Genomic DNA, 26,772 nt, shown 5'->3' with positions numbered 1-26,772 from the left:
AGGGGAATCAAGAACCAGAAAAACAAAGGACAAAGGGGGGGGGGGGGGGGGGGGGGGGGGGGGGGGGGGGGGGGAAGGATGCGATAGGAACCAGAGGGGTGACTTTATTTGTTGGTATGTGTATGGAACGAGCTGCCAGAGGAGGTAATTGAGGGAGATACTATCACAACAATTAAGAAAAAAAATTTAGAAAGGTACATGGATAGGATAGGTTTAGAGATATATGGGCCAAATGCAGGCGGGTGGGACTAGTGTAGAACTGACATGTTGGTCAGTGTAGGCAAGCTGGGCTGAAGGGTCTTTTTTCAAACTGTATGACTATGCCAATAGTACAGCAAAGGAAGGATAAAGAGGACTCTATTGCTAGAAACACAATATCTATTGCAAATATTTAGTTGCAAGAGCTTGTAGAGATATGGTGGAATAAAGACACAGAAAGACTTCTACAGTGCCCTCCATAATGTTTGGGGCAAAGACCCATCATTTATTTATTTGCCTCTGTACTCCACAATTTGAGATTTGTAATAGAAAAAAAATTACATGCAGTTAAAGTGCACATTGGCAGATTTTATTAAAGGCCATTTCTATACATTTGGGTTTCACCATGTAGAAATTACAGCTGTGTTTATACATAGTTCCCCCCATTTCAGGGCACCATAATGTTTGGGACACATGGCTTCACAGGCGTTTGTAATTGCTCAGGTGTGTTTAATTGCCTCCTTAATGCAGGGACAAGAGAGCTCTCAGCACTTAGTCTTTCCTCCAGTCTTCCCATCACCTTTGGAAACTTTTATTGCTGTTTATCAACAAAAGGACCAATGTTGTGCCAATGAAAGTCAAATGCCATTATAGACTGAGAAACAAGAATAAAACAGTTTGTGACATCAGCCAAACCTTCGGCTTACCTAAATCAACTGTTTGGAACATCATTAAGAAGAGAGCACTGGTGAGCTTATTAATCGTAAAGGGACTGGCAGGCCAAGAAAGACCTCAACAGCTGATGACAGTAGAATTCTCTCTATAATAAAGAAAAATCCCCAAACACCTGTCCGACAGATCAGAAATAGTCTTCAGAGTCAGGTGTGGATTTGTCAATGACCACTGTGCACAGGTGACTTAATGAACAGAAATACATTGGTGGAAATGCGTCATCCTCATTAACAATCAGCACGGGAGCACCTCAAGGCTCTGTGCTCAGCCCCCTATGTACTCACTATATACTCATGTCTGCGTATCGGACATAGTGCGAACTCCATCATCAAGTTTGCTGACGACACCACTGTTGTGGGACAAATCACTGATGGTGATGAGTCAGAGTATAGAAGTGAGATCGACCGATTGACCAAATGGTGCCAGCACAACAACCTGGCTCTTAACACCAGCAAAACCAAGGAACCGATTGTGAACTTTGGAAGTGGTAGGATAGGGACCCACAATCCGGTTTATACCAATGGGATGACGGTGGAAAGGGTCAAGAACTTCAAATTCCTGGGCGTGCATATTTCCGAAGATTTCCTGGTCCCAGCACAATGATGCAATCAGCGCCTCTACCTGAGATTACCGAGTCGGTATGAAAAAAAGAACTCTCTCGAACTTCTACAGGTGCACAGTAGAGAGCCTACCGACTGGTTGCATCGTGGCTTGGGCCGGTAACTTGAACGTCCAGGAGCGGAAAAGATTGCAGAAAGTTGTGACCACTGCCCAGTCCATCATCGGCTCTGACCTCCCCAACATCATCAAAGACCCACACCATCCTGGCCACACACTCATCTTTCCGTTGCCATCGGGAAGAAGGTACAGGAGCTTGAAATCTGGAACATCCAGGTTCAGGAACAGCTTCTTCCCCACAGCCATCAGGCTATTAAACTCGCCATCAAATAAACTCTGCACAATAACAGCCTACTGCTCTCCATCTATTATTTATTGTGTATGTATTTGGTCTATGGTATATAGACATACTGAACTTTTATCTCCTGTTCCATATTATGTTTACATATTCTGTTGTGCTGCAGAATGAGATGAAGATTAACTTATATCAGAGTGATGGCAAGAACAAAGTATGGAGGAGAGAAGGAACTGCCCAAGATCCAAAGCATATCACCTCATCTGTGGCTGCTGAAGATACTGGCTCACTTATCTTCATTGATGATACAACTGCTGATGATAGTAGCATAATGAATTCTGAAGTGTATAGACACATCCTATCTGCTCAAGTTCAAACAAATGCCTCAAAACCCATTGTCGGCGGTTCATTCTACAGCAAAACAATGATCCCAAACATACTGCTAAAGCAACAAATGAGTTTTTCAAAGCTAAAACAAATCTCAAATTGTGGCATACAGAGGCAAATAAATAAATGATGGGTCTTTGTCCCAAACATTATGGAGGGCACTGTAGATGTGTCGGAAAGAACGGCAGATGCTGGTTTAAATCAAAGATTGACACAAAATGCTGGAGCAACTCAGTGGTACAGGAAGCATCTCTGGAGAGAAGGAATGGGTGACGTTTGGGTCGAGACCCTTCTTCAGTCTCCAGAGATGCTGCGTGTCCCACTGAGTTACTCCAGCATTTTGTCTATCTAAGACTTATTGATAATGTTTACAAATTTAACTTCAATATTTTGAGGAATAGAAATCAAGTGGAGTTTGCAGATTGGAATGATCGAAAACTTAACATAGGACAGAATATAAGCAGAAGAGATTTAGACTTTTATGGGGGAAGCTACAAGGAAGGCCAACAAAAAGATAAAGAACGTGTAGGAAAGAACTGCTGGTTTAACTCGAAGGTAGACACAAAATGCTAGAGTAACTCAGTGGGACAGGCAGCATCTCTGGGGAGAAGTCTGAAGAAGGGTCTCGACCCGAAACATTGCCTATTCCTTCTCTCCAGAGATGCTGCCTGTCCCGCTGAGTTCCTCCAGTATTTTGTGTCTACCAAAAGATAAAGAACCTGTGCCAATGGAAAATTAGTAGTATGTTATAAAGACCACAAGACATGCGCAAGTCTTCGCCAAAGATGGAGATGTAAAAGATTTCTTTAATAGGAAATAAAGAGCTAACCTTTCATTGTTCCCCATTTTCACCTGGTCATTTTAACATGTTTTAAAAGATAGATTGTCCCTTTTAAATAGTGTTTTGAAAAATCAGTTACCTTAGAATGGAATACTATTTGTTATTGCAATATGTGCTTTTACTCCCCCAACTATAAAATGTTTGAAAGTCCTTTAAATTTGTATTTATTATATAGCAAAGTACAAACAAATATGAAATGTTTAAAATACATTATTGGAATACTGTGTAAATTTGTTAACTAGTTCTTTTTCATGAACTCAGTTCTTATCCCTAATCTTTGTATTACGAACTTCAGCATTGTGCAATAAAAGACAGGTCTCAATTCCTACTTCAGGGAAGATTTTTGACAATTACATCTCCATCTCTGGCGAACATAGATACAAAAACCTGGAGTAACCGGGACGGGCAGCATCTCTGGAGCAAGGGAATGCATGATATTTCGGGTCATTCCACTCCATCTTTGACGAGTTCCTTTAATAAATTATCTTGCAAAACGACACTGAACCATCCAGTTGTCATTGTGACACTTCAGGATGTTAATGATTCGATTGTGATTTTTCATGTTAGCCAAAGGCCTGAGGAAATTGAACATAACAAAGGTAATCCAGCTTCCTACCTTACTTCGGTACGAAATGAAGCTTCGTTCCAATTAGACTTCCCAGCAATTCTGTCGTATAGCCCTTGGCAAATTCGTGGTATCAAGCCTACATCTTCCTAAAATAGAATATTCAATGAATGTCTTTAGCATGGAGAACAAAGGAAATATACAGCCCTAAATGTACCTTCTAACATTTCAAATAATGAAACATTATAATTCTCATTAACACTCATTTAAAAGAAATGTTGGTCAAATTAACCAGCTCAGTGTTTATTTTGTTTATGAAGCAAATAGTACACAATCTGAGAATGAAAGATTGTTTGGGAAAACAATGTCTCATTTCTAGACATTGAATAAGCTTCGAGCCAAAGGGACCATTAAAGTTGGAATGAACTGTGCCAAAGTCAAACCATTCCAACCACCTTGCTGATTAGGGCAAATAGAATTATGGGCGAGCTGTTAACAAGCAGGTTGGACACAAGAAACTAATCTTTAAAAGGTTTGTATGCAGGCAAAAAATGGATCTTCCAAAGGCTTGGCTTGGAGGGACCGGTACAATTTATAGCCAAGGAATAAACCAATCCAAAATAGTGAGAATAAGTGAAGGCACCTGGGAACCACAAAGATATCTCAAGGATAAAGGACACAAAAGAAAGGAGGCAAATACAATTTCCATTCGTTTAGCTTCCAACATGGAAAACTACTCCATGTTTTAGGAAACGTATAGTTTTTAAGAACCGTCATTAGGCTAAATTTGACAGAGCAACACCATGGAGATATCACAATTATCAAAAGCTTGTCCAAAGAGATTTTAAAGAGCACCTTAAAGGAAGCAAATGAAGACTCAACGGTTTTGGGAAGGGAATTCCAAAGCTTAAAAATGCTACAACTGCAGGCATAACCAAAACATGGAGAGAGAGTACAAGCTGTTAGAAGATTGGATTTGCCACATAATTAGTTCCTGCACCATTGATCTTACATAAAACCTACCCTTTGAAACTACGGTTAGTGCAAACGTCTTACCGGGTTTCCCATCATTGTATATGATTTTCCAGATCCAGTCTGGCCATAAGCAAAAATACAAGCATTGTAGCCTTCAAAAGCAGCTTTAAGGACATCTGTGCCAAGCTCCTTGAATATCTACAAAATAAATGTTTTATAAGAGACTAGAATATCTGCATGCATTATGTGGTTTAAAAAATTGAGTTGTTGAAACATACTTAATTGCAGTGCTTCTTTTTAAAATACAAAGCTTTACCATCATCAGAGTCTCCCATCATCAACATCCTACAGCAAAACACAAAGTGTTGGAAGAACTCAAAAGAGGGCCAGGCAGCACCTGTGGAGTGAATGGACAGGCAAGATTTTGGATAGAGGCCATTCTTCAAGCTCCTTAACTTGACCTGAAAAGTCACCTGTCCATTCCATCCAACGATGCTGCCTGGCCCACTACGTTCCTCCAGCACTGTGTTTTCCTCAGGATTTCAGCGTTTACAGTTTTGTGTGCTTTAATTCCTGCATAGTTATTTGGTAACATTATACAACTGGCTACATTATACAATGAATACCAAGGTTCATGCATTGGCTTCTGCATTTATCAGGATTATTTGAACAGTATTCTTTCAGATATTAGAATTTTTCAAAACTTAAGATAAAGCAAAATATGAATTTATATCAGTGAGATGGAAAATAATGTGCCTTTGATTATCATGTGCAAACATACCTTTTCCTGAGACACAAATTTGAGACTTCTGCAATCAACAGAACAGTAAGAATGGTCGTAAGTAAATGTTTTAATCCGCTCTCGCCCAAAATCACCTGAACTTCCTTCTGTAATCTATGTAGAGGAAAGAAGCAAGCACCTAATCAAAATCTTTAAAACCATAACTCATTTGATTGTTTCAACATTTAGAGATCATATAGAATTTTAAAACAAAAACTTCAGTTTCAATTGATGTAAGGCTCATGCTATTTCAGCTTACATTCAAGGCTCGCTATAAGTAACGCCAACATTTACACACAGTTCAAAAATGTTTCTGCATTTACTTGCAACAAGGCCATCGCAGGGTACAGTGGAAACTAGCTACACATTTGAGAAATATATTCACACCAACATGTGGATTTTAAAACCGGGATTCTTGTTTAGGTACCCATTACTTTCTCGCATCAATACAGAACTTAGCGCAGTCACCCTGCTGGTAGAGCTGCTGCCTTACAGCACCAGAGGCAGGAGTTCGATCCTGATCTCGGGTGCTCTAACATAATAGTTTTGAAGTAAGTTAGGTCAGTTGTTCCGAGACCATTTTTTTATTTAATCAAGCATCAGGAACCCTAGACATTCGGATTAACTCCAGCACAAGAGCAGGGCCAATGACAACATTTGTGGGAAAAGATAAAAATGACAGAAAACAAAGATTTTGCACTAAATTATTTGCTGAATACCTTCAAATGGAAATTAATGTCAATAGACAATAGGTGCAGGAGTAGGCCATTTGGCCCTTCAGGCCATTCAATGTGATCATAACTGATCAGCCCCAATCAGTACCCCGTTCTTGCCTTCTCCCCATATCCACTGACTCCGCTATTTTTAAGAGCCCTATCTAGCTCTCTCTTGAAAGCATCCAGAGAACCTGCCTCCACCGCCCTCTGAGGCAGAGAATTCCACAGACTCACCACTCTTTGTGAGAAAAAGTGTTTCCTCATCTCTGTTCTAAATAGCTTACTCCTTATTCTTAAACTGTGGCCCCTGGTTCTGGACTCCCCCAACATCGGGAACATGTTTCCTGCCTCTAGCGTGCCCAAGCCATTAATAGCCTTACACGTTTCAATGTGATCCCCTCTCATCATTCTAAACTCCAGAGTGTACATATATATACGAATGCAAGAGCCAATCATACATCCAAATAAATTGAGCAAATGCAGATCAGTATTTGATTTAGATGTTAGGACCGAGATAACTGGTTTGGTGCAAGTTAACCTGAGTGGAATACTTCTGGTACATTAATGGCAAGTGCTTATTGCAGGATATCATATATGGTTAGGGTTTTGCTTAAGTTTGAGGCAGCTACTCCGATAACTCCCTTCGATGGTGGGGAGGTCAGAGCCGGTGATGGACTGGGCAGTGGTCACAACTTTTTGCAGTCTTTTCCGCTCCTGGACATTCAAGTTGCCGAACCAGGCAATGATGCAACCAGTCAATATGCTCTCTACTGTGTACCTGTAGAAGTTCAAGAGAATCCTCTTTGACATACCAAATCTCCAAATTCTTCTCAGGAAGTAGAGGTGCTGATGTGCTTTCCTTCTAATCGCATCAGTGTGCTGGCTCCAGGAAAGATCTTTGGGAATATGCACGCCCAGGAATTTGAAGTTTTTGACTCTCTCCACCATAGTTCCATTTATATAAGCAAGATTGTGGGTCTTCAACCTTCCTCTTCCAACGTCCCCAATCAGTTATTTAGTTTTACTGATATTGAGAGCCAGGTTGTTGTGCTGGCACCTCAAAAGGGCAACTTTGTGCCTACTATGTTCTGGTGTGCTAAAGCAAAGCAAGAATTTCATTATCCTATCAGGGACAATGACAATAAACTCTCTCTTGAACTTGAGCATCATCAGTGACTCACGCCACCCTGGCCACACACTCATTTCTCCCCTGCCATCGGGAAGAAGGTACAGGAGCCTGAACATTGTTGTGCTGCTGCAAGTAAGAACTTCATTGTTCTATCTGGGACATAAGACAATAAAAGACACTTGACACGCTTAGAGATTTTTAAAAAATTAAATGGTTAAGGTTGACCATTCCCAGGATATGTCACAGTATAATTTAGCTGAGGATAACTGTTTGACTTCTTTGAGAGGGACTCGAATTTTTTTGCATAGCCACATGATGAAATGACATGTTTAAGATGTAACTGCAGATGCTGGAAAAGTCGAAGGTAGACAAAAATGGTGGAGAAACTCAGCGGGTGAGGCAGCATCTATGGAGCGAAGGAATAGGTGGATAAAATGACATAGTCTCAATGGTCCTGAGCTGAAAGGACAATGGAGTTCTGGATGATTACATCTTGGGCAGTCATCAAATTGGTAACTAGCACTTTGAAGGGGAGCGGACTGTAGAGAGAATAAAAACTGTTACAGTAATACCTTCAAGTTTGTGATTGTTGTCTTGTTTCCTTCCATGTGTATGATGCATTTGGCCTCCAGTTCTTTTTCCCTGCACAAAAATTAAACATAAGAATGTGACACAAAACAGCAAGAAAGTTCTGCCCCATGCCAACTTTACATCAACCAGGTGACTATTTTACACAGCACTGTGTCCATTTTTTGTAAACCAACATTTATATTTCCTTGTATTCAACTATTTTATTTATTTGTTTGTTTTCTTTCTGCCCCTCCACATTTTAAAAAGGTATCCAGAACTATTTCCACCTAATTAGTGACCCTAGACTATCCTTGTTCGGACTTTGCTGGTTTTACCTTGCACTAAACGTCATGCCCTTATGATATATTTGTACACTGTGAATGGCTCGATTGTGATCGTGTTGTCTTTCCACTGACTGGATAGCATTGAACAAAATCTTTTCACTGTACCTCAGAACACGAGACAATAAACTAAAACTAGTGATGAAAGGCTTTTCTGGCAAGGATCTTCAACAAATCAACCTACTGCAGAAAGAAAGGCTTGGATTGCGTGGATATGGAGAGAATGTTTCCGTTGGAGGGAGAGTCTAGAACTAGAATCTCCAGAATTAAAGGACGTTCTTTTAGGAAGGAAATGGGGAATTTCTTTAGTCAGAGGGCGGTGAATCTGTGGAATTTGCCACAGAAGGCTGTCAGTAGATATATTTAAGGCAGAGGTAGATACATTTTTGATTAGTACAGGTGTCAGATGTTATGGGGAGAAGGCAGGAGAATGGGATTGGGAGGCAGAGATAGATCAGCCATGATTGAATGGCGGAGTCGACTTGATGGACCGAATGGCCTAATTCTTTTCCTATCGCTTATGATTTTAAGATTAAAAAAGGAGTTGACTATTACTGCATGGTTTAGATGCATTAGGGAAACACCTCCTTCACCCATTCCTCAGCAAATCACATCAACTTTGTTCATTGTCAATATTCCCAATTTCATTTCAAAACTTCATTAATCACTTTTCCTCAACTCTCCAACTATTTGGCTACAATATAACTATTGACAAAAAGATTAACAGTCTTTCAAACCATCCTGACTGTGATATCTCAGATTCTGTTCTCAAACCTAAAATGTAGGTGAATTGAGGCGAGAAGCAAGTAAATATGCAAAAAAAACTGCAGCAATACTACAGCTTTAGCTAATTGTGTTTTTACTATGCTTATCATACATAATGCATCAAGAATAAAACAGTTAGGAAGTATCCACCTAATAGAAATCATGCTGCATTTAAATGTAAATGTCAGCTGATGCAGACAGATGGGTATAATTTGTTAGAAAACTCCTTTAAATGACATTAACATTGATATTAGTATACCAGTAACAGCACTTTTGGGCGCAACAAAGGCTTTCAATCCCATTTTAAAAGCAACAGGGACAATTTCAAAATTAAATTATTTAACATTAGTCATTTAAGTGCACATCAGTGGCACGCAAGCAATTAAAATGCAGGATATCAGACAAAACAAAACCACCCTCCCTAAGGACAATGGCATCAACTGTCAATCAGACCAAAGACAAACATAAAAGGCTGGAGTAACTCAACGGATCAGGCAGCATCTCTGGAGAAAGGGAATAGGTGGCGTTTCTGGTTGAGACCCTTCTTCAGACCGACCATCATGACGACTGAAGAATGTCAGCAATTAATCGATAGTGGAATATCCTTATTTCACTTAAGTCTGAAGAAGTGTTTCGGCCCGAAACATAGCCTATTTCCTTCACTCCATAGATGCTGCTGCACCCACTGAGTTTCTCCAGTTTTCTTTGTGTACCTCCTTATTTCACTTATGTTTTTGCAATGAAATTATTATTTTAGATCCATTTAAAATCTGCTGGCACATGATTGACTGCTATACAACATCCCAGAAGTAAACACACACTGGAGAAAAAGGATGGGTGACGTTTCTGGTTGGAACCTTACTTTAGTCTGAAGAAGGGCTCTGACCCGAAACACCACCCCATCCTTTTTCTCCTGAGATGCTGAGTTACTCTAGCACTTTGTTCCTATCTTTGGTATGAGCCAGCATCTGCAGTTCTTTGTTTTTACCGAGTAAACATTATACTACAATTTACAATTGCCCTAATGTGCATGTCATAATATGGATTTTTTTTTAATGGAATTATTTTACGTAGCTTTCCAAATCAATCCAAACAATTTACCTTTTTTTTTAAAGTACAATTAATGTCACATTCTAGGAAACATAGCAACAAATCTGTGCACAGCATAGCCATAAAATAACAAAGTCATTTGCTTTAATGTTAATTAAAGGATGAATTAGCATTAAATATTGCTCAGTCAACAGGAAAATCCTGTTCTTTTCTGAAACATTACTATAGAGTCTCTAATGTCCACCTTAGAGTTTAGTTTAGTTGATGGTCACGTGTATTGAGGCAGTGAAAAGCTTTTATTGCGCACGATCCAGTCAAAGAAAAGACGCAACATGATTCCAATCAAGCCATCCAATGTACAGATGCACAATAAATGCTACAGCATTGAGTGCAAGATAGAAACATAGAAAATAGGTGCAGGAGTAGGCCATTCGGCCCTTCAAGCCTGCACCGCCATTCAATATGATCATGGCTGATCAATCCCTGCCTTCTCTCCATACCCCCTGATCCCTTTAGCCACAAGGGCCACATCTATCTCCCTCTTAAATATATCCAATGAACTAGCCTCAACTACCTTCTGTGGCAGAGAATTCCAAAGATTCACCACTCTCTGTGTAAAAAATGATTTTCTCATCTCGGTCCTAAAAGACATCCCTCTTATCCTTAAACTGTGACCCCCTAGTTCTGGACTTCCCCAACATCGGGAATAATCTTCCTGCATCTAGCCTGTCCAACCCCTTAAGAATTTTGTAAGTTTCTGTAAGATCCCCCCTCAATCTTCTAAATTCTAGCGCGTACAAGCCGAGTCTATCCAATCTTTCTTCATATGAAACTCCTGCCATCCCAGGAATCAGTCTGGTGAACCTTCTCTGTACTCCCTCTATGGCAAGAATGTCTTTCCTCAGATTAGGAGACCAAAACTGTACGCAATACTCCAGATGCGGTCTCACCAAGACCCTGTACAACTGCAGTAGAACCTCCCTGCTCTTGTACTCAAATCCTTTTGCTATGAAGTCCAATGAAGTCCAATTAAAGATCAAAGATCTCTAATGAGCTCGATTGGAGGTTAGTACCATACTATGGTTGGTGATAGGATGGTTCAGTTGCCTGATAACAATTGGGAAGAAACTGGCTCCGAATCTTGAGGTATACATTTTCACACTTCTGTATCTCTTGCCTAATTGTATTGTATTGTATTGTATTCAATTTATTGTCATTGTCTCAATTTGAGACAACGAAATGAATTTTCCTTACAGGCAGTATCATTAAAAAAAAATCACAAAGAAATTATAAAAATAAATAATAAATAAATAATAAAACATATTAAAAATAAAATTGAAATTGAATTAAAATTTAAAAAAAGCACAAATACAGAAGTCCACGACACAACATAACATAAATGGCACCCAGGTGAGGACGGCACCATAGTCCAGCCAGCCTCCCCTCCGTGTTCATCCGTGGACGGGGCCTTCCAAGCACCCGCAGTCGCCGCCCCGGGTGGCCCGATGTTCAGGCCCTCACGCCGGGCTGGTGGAACGCCGACGCCGAACCCCGACGGTGAGCAGCCTCCTCCTCAGCGGCCCGGACCTCCTGATCAGCCGCCTCCTGCTGCCGGAGTCTGCAGCTCCTGAGTCCACAGGTCGAGCTGGGCAGAGTCACAGGACCCCGCGTTGATTAGTCAGCGCCGCCCGCGTTGGGAGCTCTGCAAACCGCAGCTCCGTGATGTTGGTGCAGCAGGTCCAGCACTCCGGGCTCCAAACGGCGACCCCCGGTAAGGCATCACCAGCCCCGCGATGTTCCAGCACTGTCCCGCCGCTGCTGGAGCTCCGGTCGATCCCGGCAGGAAAGGCCGCGCCAATCCAGGTAGGTAGGCCGCTGTGGGGGGGGGGGAGGACGCGACTCGAATAATAGTCGCGTCCTCACCAGGAAGCGGCTGAAGGACGGTATCCCCCGCACCGTGCCCTCTTCCCCCACATAAAAACACCAAAAAAACACACACTTTTACATAACTAAATAAACAAAAAAACAAAAAGATACCGGGCTGTAGGTGGAGGCTGCTGGCACCAGCACCACCGGAAGTACAATATGTACTAATGGGAGAGAGGAGAAGAGAATGTGACCAATGTGAGACTTAGTCCTTGATTATTCTGGTGGCCTTGCCGAGGCAGCGTGAAGTGTAGATGGAATCAATGAACAGAAGCTTAGTCTCCCCAATTTACATCGGGGACACTAAGCGGAGGTTGGGCGATCGTTTCGCCGAACACCTCCGCTCAGTCCGCAATAACCTACCTGAACTCCCAGTGGCTCAGCACTTCAACTCCCCCTCCCATTCCCAATCCGACCTCTCTGTCCTGGGTCTCCTCCATTGCCAGAGTGAGCAACACCGGAAATTGGAGGAACAGCACCTCATATTCCGCCTGGGTTGCTTGCGTCCGGATGGCATGAACGTTGAATTCTCCCAGTTTTGCTAGCGCTTGCTGTCTCCTCCCCTTCCTTAACCCTCGAGCTGTCTCCTCCCATCCCCCCGCCCTCGGGCTCCTACTCCTCCCTTTTTCCTTCCTTCTCCCCCCCCATCAGTCTGAAGAATGGTTTCGGCCCGAAACGTCGCCCATTTCCTTCGCTCCGTAGATGCTGCTGCACCCGCTGAGTTTCTCCAGCATTTTTGTGTACCATCAATGAACAGAAGGTTGGTTTTCATGATGATCTACGTTAGAAAAGGCATTCTGGGCACTCAGTTTAATGTCTCTTACCAATATTCATTATCAAAATCTTCCATGATTGATTAAAGATGAACTTCCCCATGGAAAACTATAACTTTTCAACATTATTTTCTACATTTGCCTCTATATTTTGACAGTTATAAATGCAGACCAATCTCCTCATAAAACTTGTGCCACAGAACTGGGATTTCTACTGCACTACAAATATACACATATACTCCCAAGTTCAATTGGTGGAATGGCTACCTCGGTCAAAGAGAAAAATGGATACTAGTGAATTGAATTGAATTGAATCCTTTATTTGTCATTCAGACCTTTCGGTCTCAACGAAAGGTTGTTGCCTGCAGCCATACATGTAATAATAACAACACACAATAAACACAAATTAACATCCACCACAGTGTGTTCACCAAGCACCTCCTCACTGTGATGGAGGCAAAAGTCTTAGAGTTACTGTCTCTTCCCTCCTCTTCTCCCTCTGCGCTGAGGCGATACCCCACGGTAAGTTAGTCCCGCGGTTCAAGCTCCATGGCCCGGGGGTGGTCGAAGCTGCCGCCCTCCAGTCCAGCGGATGCAGCTGTTGCCACGGGAGCTCCGGGAAACAGGCACCAGCCTGTGACCTGCGAGCTCCCGACGATGTCGTCCACTGGCCCGCGGCCGAGCCCCGGATTCAGGTCGCCGCCGCCGTAACACCGCCTCAGCCACGGGAGCACCGTCTCCGCCCCGCACCGGGCCGCCCACACGAGAGCGTCTCAGCCCCGCACAGCGCCGCCCACACGGGAGCGCATTCCAGCCGAGAGCCGGGCCGCCCACACGGGAGCGCCTTCCAGCCGGTAGCCGGTAGCCGGGCCGCCCACACGGGAGAGCGCCTTCCAGCCGGTAGCCGGGCTGCCCACACAGGAGCGCCTTCCAGCCGAGAGCCGGGCCTCCCACACGGGAGCGCCTTCCAGCCGGGACCCAGGCCGCAAGGATCCTCCGGATCCTCGAGGTCGGTCGCAGGTTGGAGGCCACCAGCTCCGCCATTAGGCCTCACCTCAGGCGGGGGAAGAGAAGGGGGATACGACAAAAAAGTCGCATTCCCCCGAAGGGAGAGACAGAAAGCCCTGTTTCAGCCCCCCCCCACACACATAACACCACCTAATAACCAAAAGTTTAACTGAACTAGACAAAAAAAAAACACAAAAAAAGTAAAAACAGACAGACTGCAGGCGAGCCACAGCCGTTTCACAGCGCCGCCACTTTAGTCAGATCAGTTTAGTTTAGTTTTGATATACAGCGTGGAAACAGGCCCTTTGGCCCACCGAGTCCGCGCCGACCAGCGACCCCCGCACTGGGGACAATTTACACTTATACTAAGCCAATTTACCTACATATCTGTACGTCTTTGGAGTGTGGGAGGAAACCGAAGATCTCAGAGAAAACCGACGCGGTCACGGGGAGAACATACAAACTCCGTACAGACAGCACCCGTAGTCAGGATTGAACCCGGGTGTCCAACGCTGCAAGGCAACAATTCTACCGCTGCGCAACCGCGCAGCCACAGTTCTTTGATGTCCATCAACACCACTGGGACCACCTGTTTACTCGCACTACTGACACAAACAGGACTTCTTTCAGATTTACTAAAGTCAGCTGATCTCTACTCTTATGAAAGTTACAAAAACTGTATGAAAATTCGCATTACATTCACGGTTGAGCTTATATCGCCTGCACTCGACAGTTACTTTTATATTGATTTGAGTGCAACTTATGCAATTCAAACTGGTTTATGAACAAATCAGGTAAGCTTTTAATGGGTAATTATTTCCAAATGGATACATTTGTCTGAATCACAGCAACCTTTACATTATGCATACTTGGGCAAACAGACTCAGCACAGAGCACAACACATACATACATTATCCCCTCAAACCCTTGAGGCTAGGTTAAACTCCAAGTGCATATGGAAGGAAAATAATAATGCACTGTGTAATGCTAATTTAATATGAGAGTTCTGCTCGATTACCCTCCAACGGTAGCTTAAATAGATGCCTTTGATAATTTCCCTTGTTCGTCAGCAAGAGCTCATGATAGTATCAATTGTACGAGAACCTAAAATATAAAAATCCTGGCATTCTTAAGAATTTGGAAAATATAGAATTATGTTTGACGCAGTATAAAAAACACTGAAGAACTAACAAATTACCAAAGCATTAAAGGTAGACATAAATGCTAGAGAAACGCAGCAGGTGAGGCAACATCGATGGAGCGAAAGAATAGGTGACATTTCTGGTCGGGACCCTTCATCAGACCTTCAGACCCACATTTCCTTCGCTCCATAGATGCTGCCTCACCCGCTGATTTTCTCCAGCATTTTTGTCTAGCTTCGATTTTACCAGCATCTGTAGTTCTTTCTTAACCAAAGCATTAAATGTCGGTCCCTTTATAGAAGCAGGGATTTGTAATGTCGTTTTTTGGAAAGTTCCCCCACGCAAGTGATTAGCCTTTCAATTGTCGCACAATTCCAACATTTAGAAATTATTAGGTGAAGTTATTTTTGAAAGAAATCCACATTTCCCTAGGTGATACTGGTACCACACTTTGAAGAAGGGTTTCGGCCCGAAACGTTACCTATTTCATTCGCTCCATAGATGCTGCCATACCAGCTTTTTGTCTACCCACACTTTTAAGTTATGTAACTTTTTTTTGGCAGTTGGTTTAATTTAAGAAAGAAGAAGAGAAAATAAGGAAGTATACAGTGGTTGGCCTGACATAAGTGCTGCAATCCATTATGAAAGAACTGGTAACAGGATACCATTTAAAAAAAAAAGTTCAGGGCAGTCAACATGGGATTTCCCTTTTTATAAATTATGCTTGACAAACCTGTTAAATACTATTTTGAGGTTGTAGCTATAATAAAGGGGAACCAGTGGATATGGTATATTTGGATCCTTAATATTTTGCCACATAGGAGGTTATTAAAAAAACTGAATGCATGGAGTTGGAGGCAATATACAGACATGAATTGAGAATTGGTTGACAGAAAAGAGTAGGAAACAAAGGGTTCATTTTGAATGAGAGTCTATGACTAGTGAGCGGTATAGAGATCAGAGCCGAGTCGCATCTAGTCATGACATTTCAAAGATGTGGATGAGAGGACCAAGTGCAATGTGGGTTTGTTGATAATACTAACTCTGTTGCCAATGTGGATTGTGAGGAAGATGCAGAGGTGCTCGAGGGAGTTTATGTAAACTGATGAGCCCAGAGAAGTGTAATACAAGCTGGAAAACATGTGCAATCATCCATTTTGATTTAAAAAAACAAATTTTTAAACAGATTATTTAAGTGGTAAGGAATTGAAAGGTGTTGGCATTCAAAGGAATTTGGGTGTCTTTGTACACAAATCACTACAGATACAGCAGTCAATCAATTAGGAAGGCATATAGGCCAGTGGCTTTTATTGCAAGATAATTTGCATGCAAAAGTAACTAAGTTTATTGGCCAAGTATTCACATACAAGGAATTTTCCTTGGTGCTCCACCCACAAGCAACATGACATACAGTGACAGTTACAAATGACTCAGCGAACACTAAACATTAATAATAATAAAACATTAATGATAAAACACCATTGATCAAGCATGTGAACTAACAAAATACCAGATCAAAGGGAGGCTATAGAATTTTGCCTGTTGAGTCGAGCAACTACTTGTGGATAAAAACTGTTTTTATGTCTGGCTGTGGCAGCTTTGACAGTCCGGAGTCGCCTTCCAGAGGGAAGTGATTCAAAGAGTTTGTGGGCAGGGTGAGAGGGGTCAAGAGATGATCTTACCCGCTCGCTTCCTGGCCCTTGCAGTGTACAGTTCATCAATGGAGGGAAGGTTGCAGCCAATAACCTTCTCAGCTGATCGAACGATTCGCTGCAGCCTCCAGGTGTCGTGCTTGGTGGCTGAGCCAAACCAGACCATGATGGAGAAGGTGAGGACAGACTCTATGATGGCCGTGAAGAATTGGACCATCATTGCCTGTGGCAGATTGTGCTCCTTCAGCTGCCGCAGGAAGTACATCCTCTGTTGTGCCTTTTTGACTGTGGAGTCGATGGTAGCCCCCCACTTAAGGTCCTTGGAGATGATTGTTCCCAGGCATTTAAAAGACTCCACAGATGTGATGTGGTGTTGTTGATGGTGAGTGGGGCGAGGGGAGGGGGAGCTCTGCTAAAGTTGACAATCTACAAAAAGATGTTTTACCACAGTTATACAGAGTCCTGTTGAGATCACACCTGGAAAAATGAAGATGTGTGGTCTTCCTATCCTAGCCAAAGGGAGTACAACAATGTTTCACCCAAACACAAACTGCTAGACGAACGCAGCAGGTCATGTGGCATCTGTGGCAAAAAACTTACTTACTGAGTTACTCCAGTATTTTGTGTTAAGAGCATTGATGGCGGTGTTTTGCAGCATCTCAAGTTTATATGGAGGTAAATCGAGTTAGATGTGAGTGAGCTCAGTACAAGAAAAAGCAAAGGAAATGTGCAAAATAAATTCCAGGACAAGTAATGTATACATTCAGAATTTCACGGAATTGAAAGACCTTTTCTCATTCTTGATAATGTTTGCAAAATCGCAGCTGCAAAACACCACAATACACACCCCGCGCAGTAGCCAACACAACAAGATATGTTATAATACATCACAAATGTTTACTATCATATTGACAGCGCAGATGCTGTTGGAAGCAAAAAATACGGCAAAATATAACTACACACGTTTTAAACAGCATAATAATATTCACTCTGTTGTGTAAACTGATTCCCTATACAGAGGATCTTTAAAGAGCAATATCAAATTCCCAGCAATTTATAGCTTGAATAAGCCTTAAAAGCCTCTACAATAAACAAGAAGGTTTGATGCATCTTATGCGTGTAAGAAGGAACTGCAGATGCTGGTTTAAACCGAAGATAGACACAAAAAACTGGAGTAACTTAGCGGGGCAGACAGCATCTCTGGAGAGAAGGAATGGGTGATGTTTTGGGTCAAGACCCTTCTTCAGACTGGTTAGGGATATGGGAAATGAGATATATAGACAGTGATGTAGAGAGATAAAGAACAATGAACAGAAAATATGCAAAAAAGTAACAATGATAAAGGAAACAGGCCATTGTAAGCTGTTTGTAGGGTGAAAATGAGAAGCTAGTCTCATCAAGTCTAACAAGAGATCTACTCTGGAACTCCCTCGCAAACTGTACCTTCACCTGAAGGATCACAACACCACCTTCTTGAGGGCAATTACGAATGTGCAATAAATACCCGACTTTTGTATAGTTTGAACTGAAAACACCAGAGAGAATATCTCTGAAAATCTATTGCTAGACATGGCTCAGTTCCCTCTAAAATGAATACATTAAAAAAAAAATATTCTAGATAATTTTACATTAATTTATGCTGGTTAAAGATGAGCAAAATTTGTAGGACTCTTCAGATAATAGAGATTAAAAAAACACACAAATCAGGCTTCCTATTGTATTTTTTAGGCTTCAATCAAAATAGTTCTTTCATGTGGAGCATGAAAGACTATTCTACAGAGAAACTGCCAAACGAAAGTTTTTTTTAAATCCACAGTGTCTATCATATTACCTGGGGACTGAACATTTATTAATTCACATGAAGACCCTTGTCTCTTTCCAAGCTTTTGGATAATGGACCATTAAACGGAACGTAAATCTCATGCAGGAAAATGACAAAAAGATAGAAACATGAATAGGGCCTTAAAAACCTCAAGCTTGTTATGCCATTCAGTTCAATCATGGCTGATCTGTGTTTTAAACAACATTCATTTGCCTTGGTTCCAAAATGATCAATATCAATGCCATACAAAAATATTCTGCCTTTTGAAATTTTTGATTGAACCCAAGAATTATTTTATTTAGTGCAGTATTCCAGATTCCTCACATTACATTCTAATATGTGTTATCTGTTATCACTGCTGAATGAATTTAAGTTTATGCTTCTATGCTTGATTGAAGTTCATTGGTACAGGATTTCAAACAACCACCCCTTCTTCTCTCTACTTTTTGGTTTCTATGGAAACTGATTATATCAGCATCCATCCATTCCATTGCATTGTCCAATAAATGTTTGTTCTCCGCTTCATCTAATAACTTATTCCATATCACTGATGCACTGTGGAACAAACTCAGAAACAAACCATGTGATTTGAACTGGTGACCAAAAATAAAATAAATTACTTTAAAGCTGTTATTTCTCCACGAGATAACATGAAAGCATTGTGGTGAAATCTTCGGCTTTAATCAAGTCACAGAGGGACTCAGCATGAAAACAAGCCCTTCTGCCCAGCAAGTCTGTGCTGACCATAAACTACATATTTGCAGTAATCCTACATGAAACTCTTTTTATTCTCCTACATTTTCATCAATTCCCTCCAGATTCTACAAATCACCAACACATCAAGGGCAATTTACAGTGATCAATTAACTTACCAACGTGCATGGGACAGATAAGTTGCATCCCAGAGTACTTAAGGAAGTAGCCGCAGAAATAGTGGATGCATTAGTGATAATTTTTCAAAACTCTTTAGATTCTGGAGTAGTTCCTGAGGACTGGAGGGTAGCTAATGTAACCCCACTTTTTAAAAATGGAGGGAGAGAGAAAACGGGGAATTACAGACCAGTTAGTCTAACATCGGTGGTGGGAAAAATTCTGGAGTCAGTTATTAAAGATGGGATAGCAGCACATTTGGAAAGTGGTGAATTCATTGGACAAAGTCAGCATGGATTTATGAAAGGTAAATCATGTCTGACGAATCTTATAGAATTTTTCGAGGATGTAACTAGTAGAATGGATAAGGGAGAACCAGTGGATGTGTTATATCTGGACTTTCAGAAGGCTTTTGACAAGGTTCCACATAAGAGATTAGTATGCAAACTTAAAGCATTGGGGGTTCAGTATTGATGTGGATAGAGAACTGGCTGGCAGACAGGAAGCAAAGAGTAGGAATAAACGGGTCCTTTTCACAATGGCAGGCAGTGACTAGTGGGGTACCGCAAGGCTCAGTGCTGGGACCCCAACTATTTACAATATATATTAATGATCTGGATGAGGGAATTGACTGAAACATCTCCAAGTTTGCGGATGACACGAAGCTGGGGGGCAGTGTTAGCTGTGAGGAGGATGCTAGGAGGCTGCAAGGTGACTTGGATAGGTTGGGCGAGTGGGCAAATGCATGGCAGATGCCGTATAATGTGGATAAATGTGAGGTTATCCACTTTGGTGGAAAAAAACAGGAAAGTAGACTTTTATCTGAATGGTGGCCAATTAGGAAAAGGGAAGATGCAACGAGACCTGGGTGTCATGGTACACCAGTCATTGAAAGTAGGAATGCAGGTGCAGCAGGCAGGGAAGAAAGCAAATGGTATGTTAGCATTCATAGCAAAAGAATTTGTATAAGAGCAGGGAGGTTCTACTGCAGTTGTACAGGGCCTTGGTGAGACCACACCTGGAGTATTGCGTACAGTTTTGGTCTCCTAATCTGAGGAAAGACATTCTTACCATAGAGGGAGTACAGAGAAGGTTCACCGGACTTATTCCTGGGATGGCAGGACTTTCATATGAAGAAAGACTGGATAGACTCGGCTTGTACACGCTAGAATTTAGAGGATTGAGGGGAAGATTGATAGAAACTTACAAAATTCTTAAGGGGTTGGACAGGCTAGATGTAGGAAGATTATTCCCGATGTTGGGGAAGTCCAGAACTAGGGGTCACAGTTTAAGGATAAGAGTCTTTTAGGACCGAGATGGAGAAAATCATCTTTTACACAGAGAGTGGATAGACTCGGCTTGTACACGCTAGAATTTAAGAGATTGAGGGGGGAGATTATAGAAACTTACAAAATTCTTAAGGGGTTGGACAGGCTAGATGCAGGAAGATTGTTCCCGATGTTAGGGAAGTCCAGGACAAGGGGTCACAGCTTAAGGAAGGGGGAAATCCTTTAAAACCGAGATGAGAGAAAAACTTTTTTCACACAGAGAGTGGTGAATCTCTGGAACTATTTTAGCCAGTTCATTGGCTATATTTAAGTTAGATGTGGCCCTTGTGGCTTAGGGGATCAGGGGGTATGGAGAGAAGGCAGGTACGGGATACCGAGTTGGATGATCAGCCATGATCATATTGAATGGCGGTGCAGGCTCGAAGGGCCGAATGGCCTACTCCTCCACCTAATTTCTATGTTTCTATGAGTGGTGAATCTGTGGAATTCTATGCCACAGAAGGTAGTTGAGGCCAGTTCATTGGCTATATTTAAGAGGGAGTTAGATGTGGCCCTTGTGGCTAAGGGGATCAGGGGGTAGGGAGAGAAGGCAGGGATGGGATACTGAGTTGGATGATCAGCCATGATCATATCGAATGGCGGTGCAGGCTCGAAGGGCCGAATGGCCTACTCCCGCACCTATTTTCTATATTTGTACGTCTTTGGGATGTGGGAACAAATTAGAACACCCACTGTCTCCAGGGAGAATGTGTAATTTCCACATGCAGGCAGCACCCAAAAGATTAATGAATCAAGGGGATGAAGAGGGAGCGGTCCTTGCAGAAACTTGAAAATTGGTGGGGATGGGAAGATGTGATTGGTGGTGGGATAATGTTGAATGTAGCAGAAATGCCAGAAAATGTGTTGGAAGTGGAGGCTTTTGGGATGAAAAGTAAAGCACCAGGGAACTCTGTCCTTGTTCCATCTGGGGGCGGGAAGGGGGAGTGAGAGCAGAATTACAAGACACAGAGGAGACACAGGTATGGGATCCATCTGTGTCATTAGGAAGGGAAACCACATTTACTAATGAAAGAGGGCATCTTGGATGCATTTCGTTGTCTCTGGCATCTTGGATGTTTTAGAATGGAAAGCCTCATCTTGGGAGCAGTAACAGTGGAGTTAGAGAAATTCAGAGTAAGGTAGATGCAAAATACTCATCGGGTGAGGCAGCATCTCTGTCGAAACTGATGTGAGGGTGCAGGGGGTGGGAAGAAGAAAGGAAGAGGTGGAGACAGTAGGTTGAGGGAGAGTTGGGAAGTGGAGTAGAAAGCAGGGACTTTCTGAAATTAGAGGTCAATTTTCATACCGCTGGGGTGTAAACTGCCCAAAGTTTACACACCAGTGGTGACAATGCTGGAGAAAATCAGCGGGTGAGGCGGTATCTATGGAGCGAAGGAATGGGCGAGGTTTCTGGTCGAGACCCTTCTTCAGACTGATGTCGGGGGGGGGGGGGGGGTCGGGAAAAAGAAAGGAAGAGGCGGAGACAGTAGGCTGTGGGAGAGCTGGGAATGGGAGGGGAAGGAGGAAGAAAGCAAGGACTACCTGAAATTGGAGAAGTCAATGTTCATACTGATGGGGTGTAAACTACCCAAGCAAAATATGAGGTACTGTTCCTCCAATTTGTGGCAGGACTCACTCTGGCCATGGAGGAGGCCCAGGACAGAAAGGTCAGATTCAGAATAGGGGGAGGAGCTGAAGTGCTGAGCCGCCGGGAGATCAGGTTTGTTATTGCGAACTGAGTGTAGGTGTTGTGCGAAGCGATCGCCAAGCCTTAGTCTCACTGAGGTTGATCATACGCTGAATAATCCAACCAGAATTTTGTTTGGAAGTGGAAAGAAATAATAGAAATTACATTCTTTGCAACGTGTAAAAGGAGATGAGATACTGTATTGTAATTTTGCTGCATGCATGTCATTGTGGTATATATATCATGTCTTGATTGGTGAATATGTTTAGTTTGTGACTTTATTTGAAGCAGAAATAATATGTGAATGCTTCATTGACCATAATTCTTACTGGTAACTACGCACTTCGTCCGAGCACATTATCGCACATCATGCAAGCCATCTTAAATTACCACCTAAACTGTCATTTGGCAACCTAAAAAGCTGCCTAGGTTGCCCGGCTGGCAACAGGGAATAAAAGTTAAGCGAGAGCCCTGACACAGAATGTACTACAATGGAAATGTACTACAGATATAGTAGCAATGCTTAAGAGACATTTAGACAAACAAACAGGCAGTAAATAACAGATACAGACCAGGTGAAGACAAGTGGGATTAGTTTGACTTGGCATCATGATCAGCGCAGGCATAGTGGGCTGAAGGGTCTGTTCCTCTGCTGTACTATACTGTTTCTATGTTGCCTCTAGCCGCGCAACTGTACCATTTCTATGCAAACTCCATCCAGCATCTAAGTAATTTTCCTAGAGAGGGTTAGGAACATCCAAAAGCTGCTGAATCTCCAGAGTTCCTATAACCTAACTGACAAAGACAATAGATGCAGGAGTAGGCCATTCGGTCCTTCGAGCCAGCACCACCATTCACAGTGATCATGGCTGATAATCCACAATTAGTACCCCGTTCCTGCCCATATCCCCATATCTTTAAGAACTATTTAACTCTTTCTTTAAAGCATCCAGAGATGAGGCAGAGAATTCCACAGATTCACAACTCTCGGGGTGAAAACATTTTGCTTCATCTACATTCTAAATGGCCTACCACTTATTTTTAAACTGTGGCTCCTGGTTCTGGACTCCCCCAACATCGGGAAAAATGTTTCCTACCTCTAGCGTGTCTAATCCCTTAATAATCTTATATGTTCCAATAAGATCCCCTCTCATCCTAAATTCCAGTGTCTGCAAGCCCAGTTGCTTTATTCTAGCAACATATGACAGGCCCGCCATCCATGGAAATAACCTCGTGAACCCACGCTGCAGTCGCCCAATAGCAAGAATGTCCTTCCTCAAATTTGGAGACCAAAGCTTAAAAAAAATTGTAATGTATCTAAATCATTAATGTATTTTGTAAATATCTGCGGTCCCAGCATGGAGCTTTGCGGTGCCCCACTAGTCACTGGTAACAAGAAAGCCTATGTGGTAAGTTTCAACTGTTCTTTTTCAGAACACTTAGGACAAAAAGAATCAGTAAAAGGAAAACCAAAAGGAAGCATATATTCTAAATATGTATTACTCAGAATGAGAGTGATACAAATGAAATAGAAACTAGAATCAGTCCCAGATTTCATGGTCCACTCAGGGTTATGAAATTTAGCATTTGACTTGACAAGTTATTGCAAATCACAAACACCAAAAGCGCAGAGAAAAGGATGCAGATGTCCCAAACCACAGAACAATCAAATATACTACAACCTAAAAGTACTTCAAAAGATGTTAAGTTTATATTTCATTTTAGATAATAAGCTGCATTTTATAAGCAAGATTCGAAAGATTTTACTTCCACTTCAGTAAAGTTGCGCCTCAATCACTTTAGTTTCAAATAAGAGTTTATTTGCTTGGTTTCCAATTACAAAACATAATCACATTTTAGCTGCAAATATCACCTTCTCCAAACAGTCCGAATCAAAGTATCTTTGGTCCGAATATATGTCTGGAGGCAAGCAATAGGTTCCTAAATCCCATCATCTCCTATCCCCAATCCAAACTTCATCATTACCAAAAATCATAGAGCGGTGAGGCAGTAGCTCTACCAGCTGGGCCGCTCTATGATCTTTGATCATTATAATATCCTTTTCCCTTGAATCAGAATACTGACGAGCTAAGTGCTCTATCTCTATTATACTAAAACTCTTCCCTTTGTTCTCAATAATTTAAATGTCTGTGAGCCAGGGTTTTGTTGGCTTTCTTTTAACCTGCTTAATTTGTATCTTCCAAACGCTTGGCCACAGCCTTCCCATTTGCACAAATGCTACTCACATTTTCTCCCCCGGATACATGTCTTCCTGTCGCATTTCAACCTATATTTCTCAAGTTATTAACCTTTTAAAAACAGCTTCAAAATATTAAAGTTTTCAACTTTCTAATATTGAAGAAAGAAATGCCGACTGACATCACAATACATTCACACGCTCCGGGCGAGAGGGGCACTCCAGCATTCAACCCACTTGGCCCAGCTGGGATCCCTCGTCCTCTCCATCTCTATCCTCCCCTCCCCCCCCCCCCCCCCCCCCCACTCTATCTCACCCCCCCCTCACACCCCCCCTCCAGTACTCGAACCCCGCTCGGCCCCGCTGGGACCCATTCGGCCCGCACGCTCGGCTCTGCGCACAAAAGGAGGGCTACAAGCACTGGATTCGGGACGAGGAGCCCATCGTGGAGATACATCGGCTTCATTACCGTGACCCCTATGGCTCCAAAGGAGAGTTTGAAGGGTTTGTGGCGGTGGTGAACAAGGACATGAGTGCCAAGTTCACCCAGCTGGTGGCCTCTGCTGAGCGGCTGCTGCCACAGCTACCCTCGCCCCAGCCCTTTGAAAAGGCCCGACTTCACCTCCCTCGACGTGCTCACCTTCGCTGGAAGATCACGACAAGGACCTGTACATCAAGTGGAAAGGCCCCTCCTTCGAAGTCCAGGTCGGCCTTCACGAGCTGCTGGGTCACGGCAACAGGAAGCTCTTCGTCCAGGACAGGGGTCTCCGAACTATGGCCCGTGGGGCACATCAGGCCCGCCAAGAGATTTTATCCGGCCCGCAGCAAGCTCAGCACAGGACGGAGCGTGTGTCCGTTATGGGCCAGTCCCACTTAGGCGACTGCAGGAAACTTGGTCATGGGTGGTTACCAGGGAGTCGCCTTCATGATCGTGAGGAGTTCCTGCATTCTGGGAACTAGTCTTCTGTAAAAGTGTAACTTTGGGACACCTGTTCCCACCTCTGTAAAACTGTTTAACACTGCCTTTGTACAATCGCTGCTGAAACCCCCTGCTGCATTTTATTTACCTGCACAATTAACTACATCGACGCATTTCTGGAGGACTTTCTCATTCTATTTTCCATAAACCATTTGGGGTGGTACAGTGGCACAGCGGTGGAACGGCTGCCTTACAGCACTGGAGAACCAGGTTTGAGCCCGAGTACCGGTGCTGTCTGTGTGGAGTTTGAATATTTTCCCTGTGATTGTGTGGGTTTTCTCCGGGTGCTCCGGTTTTCTTCCACATTCCAAAGACATGAAGGTTTGCAGGTTAATTGGCTTGTGTAAATTGTCCCTTGTGTGTATGAAAGAACTAGTGTATGGATGCTCACTGGTGACGTGGTCTGAAGGGCCCATTTCCCCACTGTCTCTCCAAACTAGGCTAAACGTGAACTCGCATTAATTGCTGCTTAGGATCCATCTTGCTAGTCCCATCCACCCACCTCCAGTACTAGCTGACCCACACTGGTTTGGATTTAAACATACATTTGATTCTAATTGTTTCCTAATCTCTCCTTGATCAAAATCTCTAATCCTTTGCAGCACAATGACCCTCAAAGTCATTAGTGCGCCTTAACTCCTGCTTCTTGGGGTTCTCAAATCTTCCACAGTTTTATCAATGATGGCCACGTTCTCCAAAAACCCCTTTGAACTGAATTCAAAGATACAACTTATTCGGCCCACTAAGTCCTTGCCGACCATCACCCAACTATTCATCCCAGTTCTATGTAATCCCACTTTCACATCCACTCTCTAAACATTAGGGGCAATTGATAAAAGACAGATAATCTGCTAAATCACACGTCTTTGGGATGTGGGAGGAAACTAGAACATTCAGAAGAAACCAACACGGTCAGAGGGAGAACGTGAAAACTCCACACATGACAACACCCAAGGTCAGGATTGAACCCAGGTCTCTGGCAATGTGAGGTAGTAGCTCGACCAGCTGTGTCCTTCTAAATTTACTTTTACTCTCCTTTAAACCAGGACTGGAGATGTTATTTTTGGAACAAAAGTGAAAGAAGGTAAATTTAATTGAGGTATATAAAATTAAAAGCTCGGTGTCAAATTTTATTTGATCATACTCCTCCAATAACATTTATTTAAAAAATGCTAAATTTAGATATAGATCATTGTGCATGCCTTTAAGTATGCTAGAAAGCAAATTACATGCAGGGAAATACTTTTAAAGTTCAGTCACAGTTACATTTGTACACGGCAAATACTCAGTGACACTGAAAAACAAAGTGCTGTAGTAACTCAACGTTTCGATTCTGGATATTTCTTCAAACAATCATTATTTTAAAAAATGTTAGCCAGGACATTGATGATAATTCTCCTGCTCTTCTTTGACATAGCCTGGGGA

At 42.6% G+C, this 26,772-nt stretch overlaps 1 protein-coding gene across 1 annotated transcript in view; it reads right to left on the bottom strand.

Moving 5' to 3' along the window:
* The window catches only part of kif16ba (kinesin family member 16Ba), a 123,672-nt gene that overhangs the window by 95,086 nt on the left and 1,814 nt on the right, over positions 1-26,772 (bottom strand). The window contains exons 2-5 of the mRNA XM_055638839.1: positions 7,810-7,879; positions 5,393-5,506; positions 4,693-4,809; positions 3,688-3,785 (exon numbers count right to left, since the gene is read on the bottom strand). Of these exons, the coding sequence (XP_055494814.1) occupies positions 3,688-3,785; positions 4,693-4,809; positions 5,393-5,506; positions 7,810-7,879 (399 nt within the window). The remainder of the gene's footprint in view (positions 1-3,687; positions 3,786-4,692; positions 4,810-5,392; positions 5,507-7,809; positions 7,880-26,772) is intronic.

The sequence above is a fragment of the Leucoraja erinacea genome, chromosome 8 (assembly GCF_028641065.1).
Source record: "Leucoraja erinacea ecotype New England chromosome 8, Leri_hhj_1, whole genome shotgun sequence".
Lineage (NCBI taxonomy): Eukaryota > Metazoa > Chordata > Chondrichthyes > Rajiformes > Rajidae > Leucoraja > Leucoraja erinaceus.
This window is presented reverse-complemented; position numbering and strand designations above follow the sequence as displayed.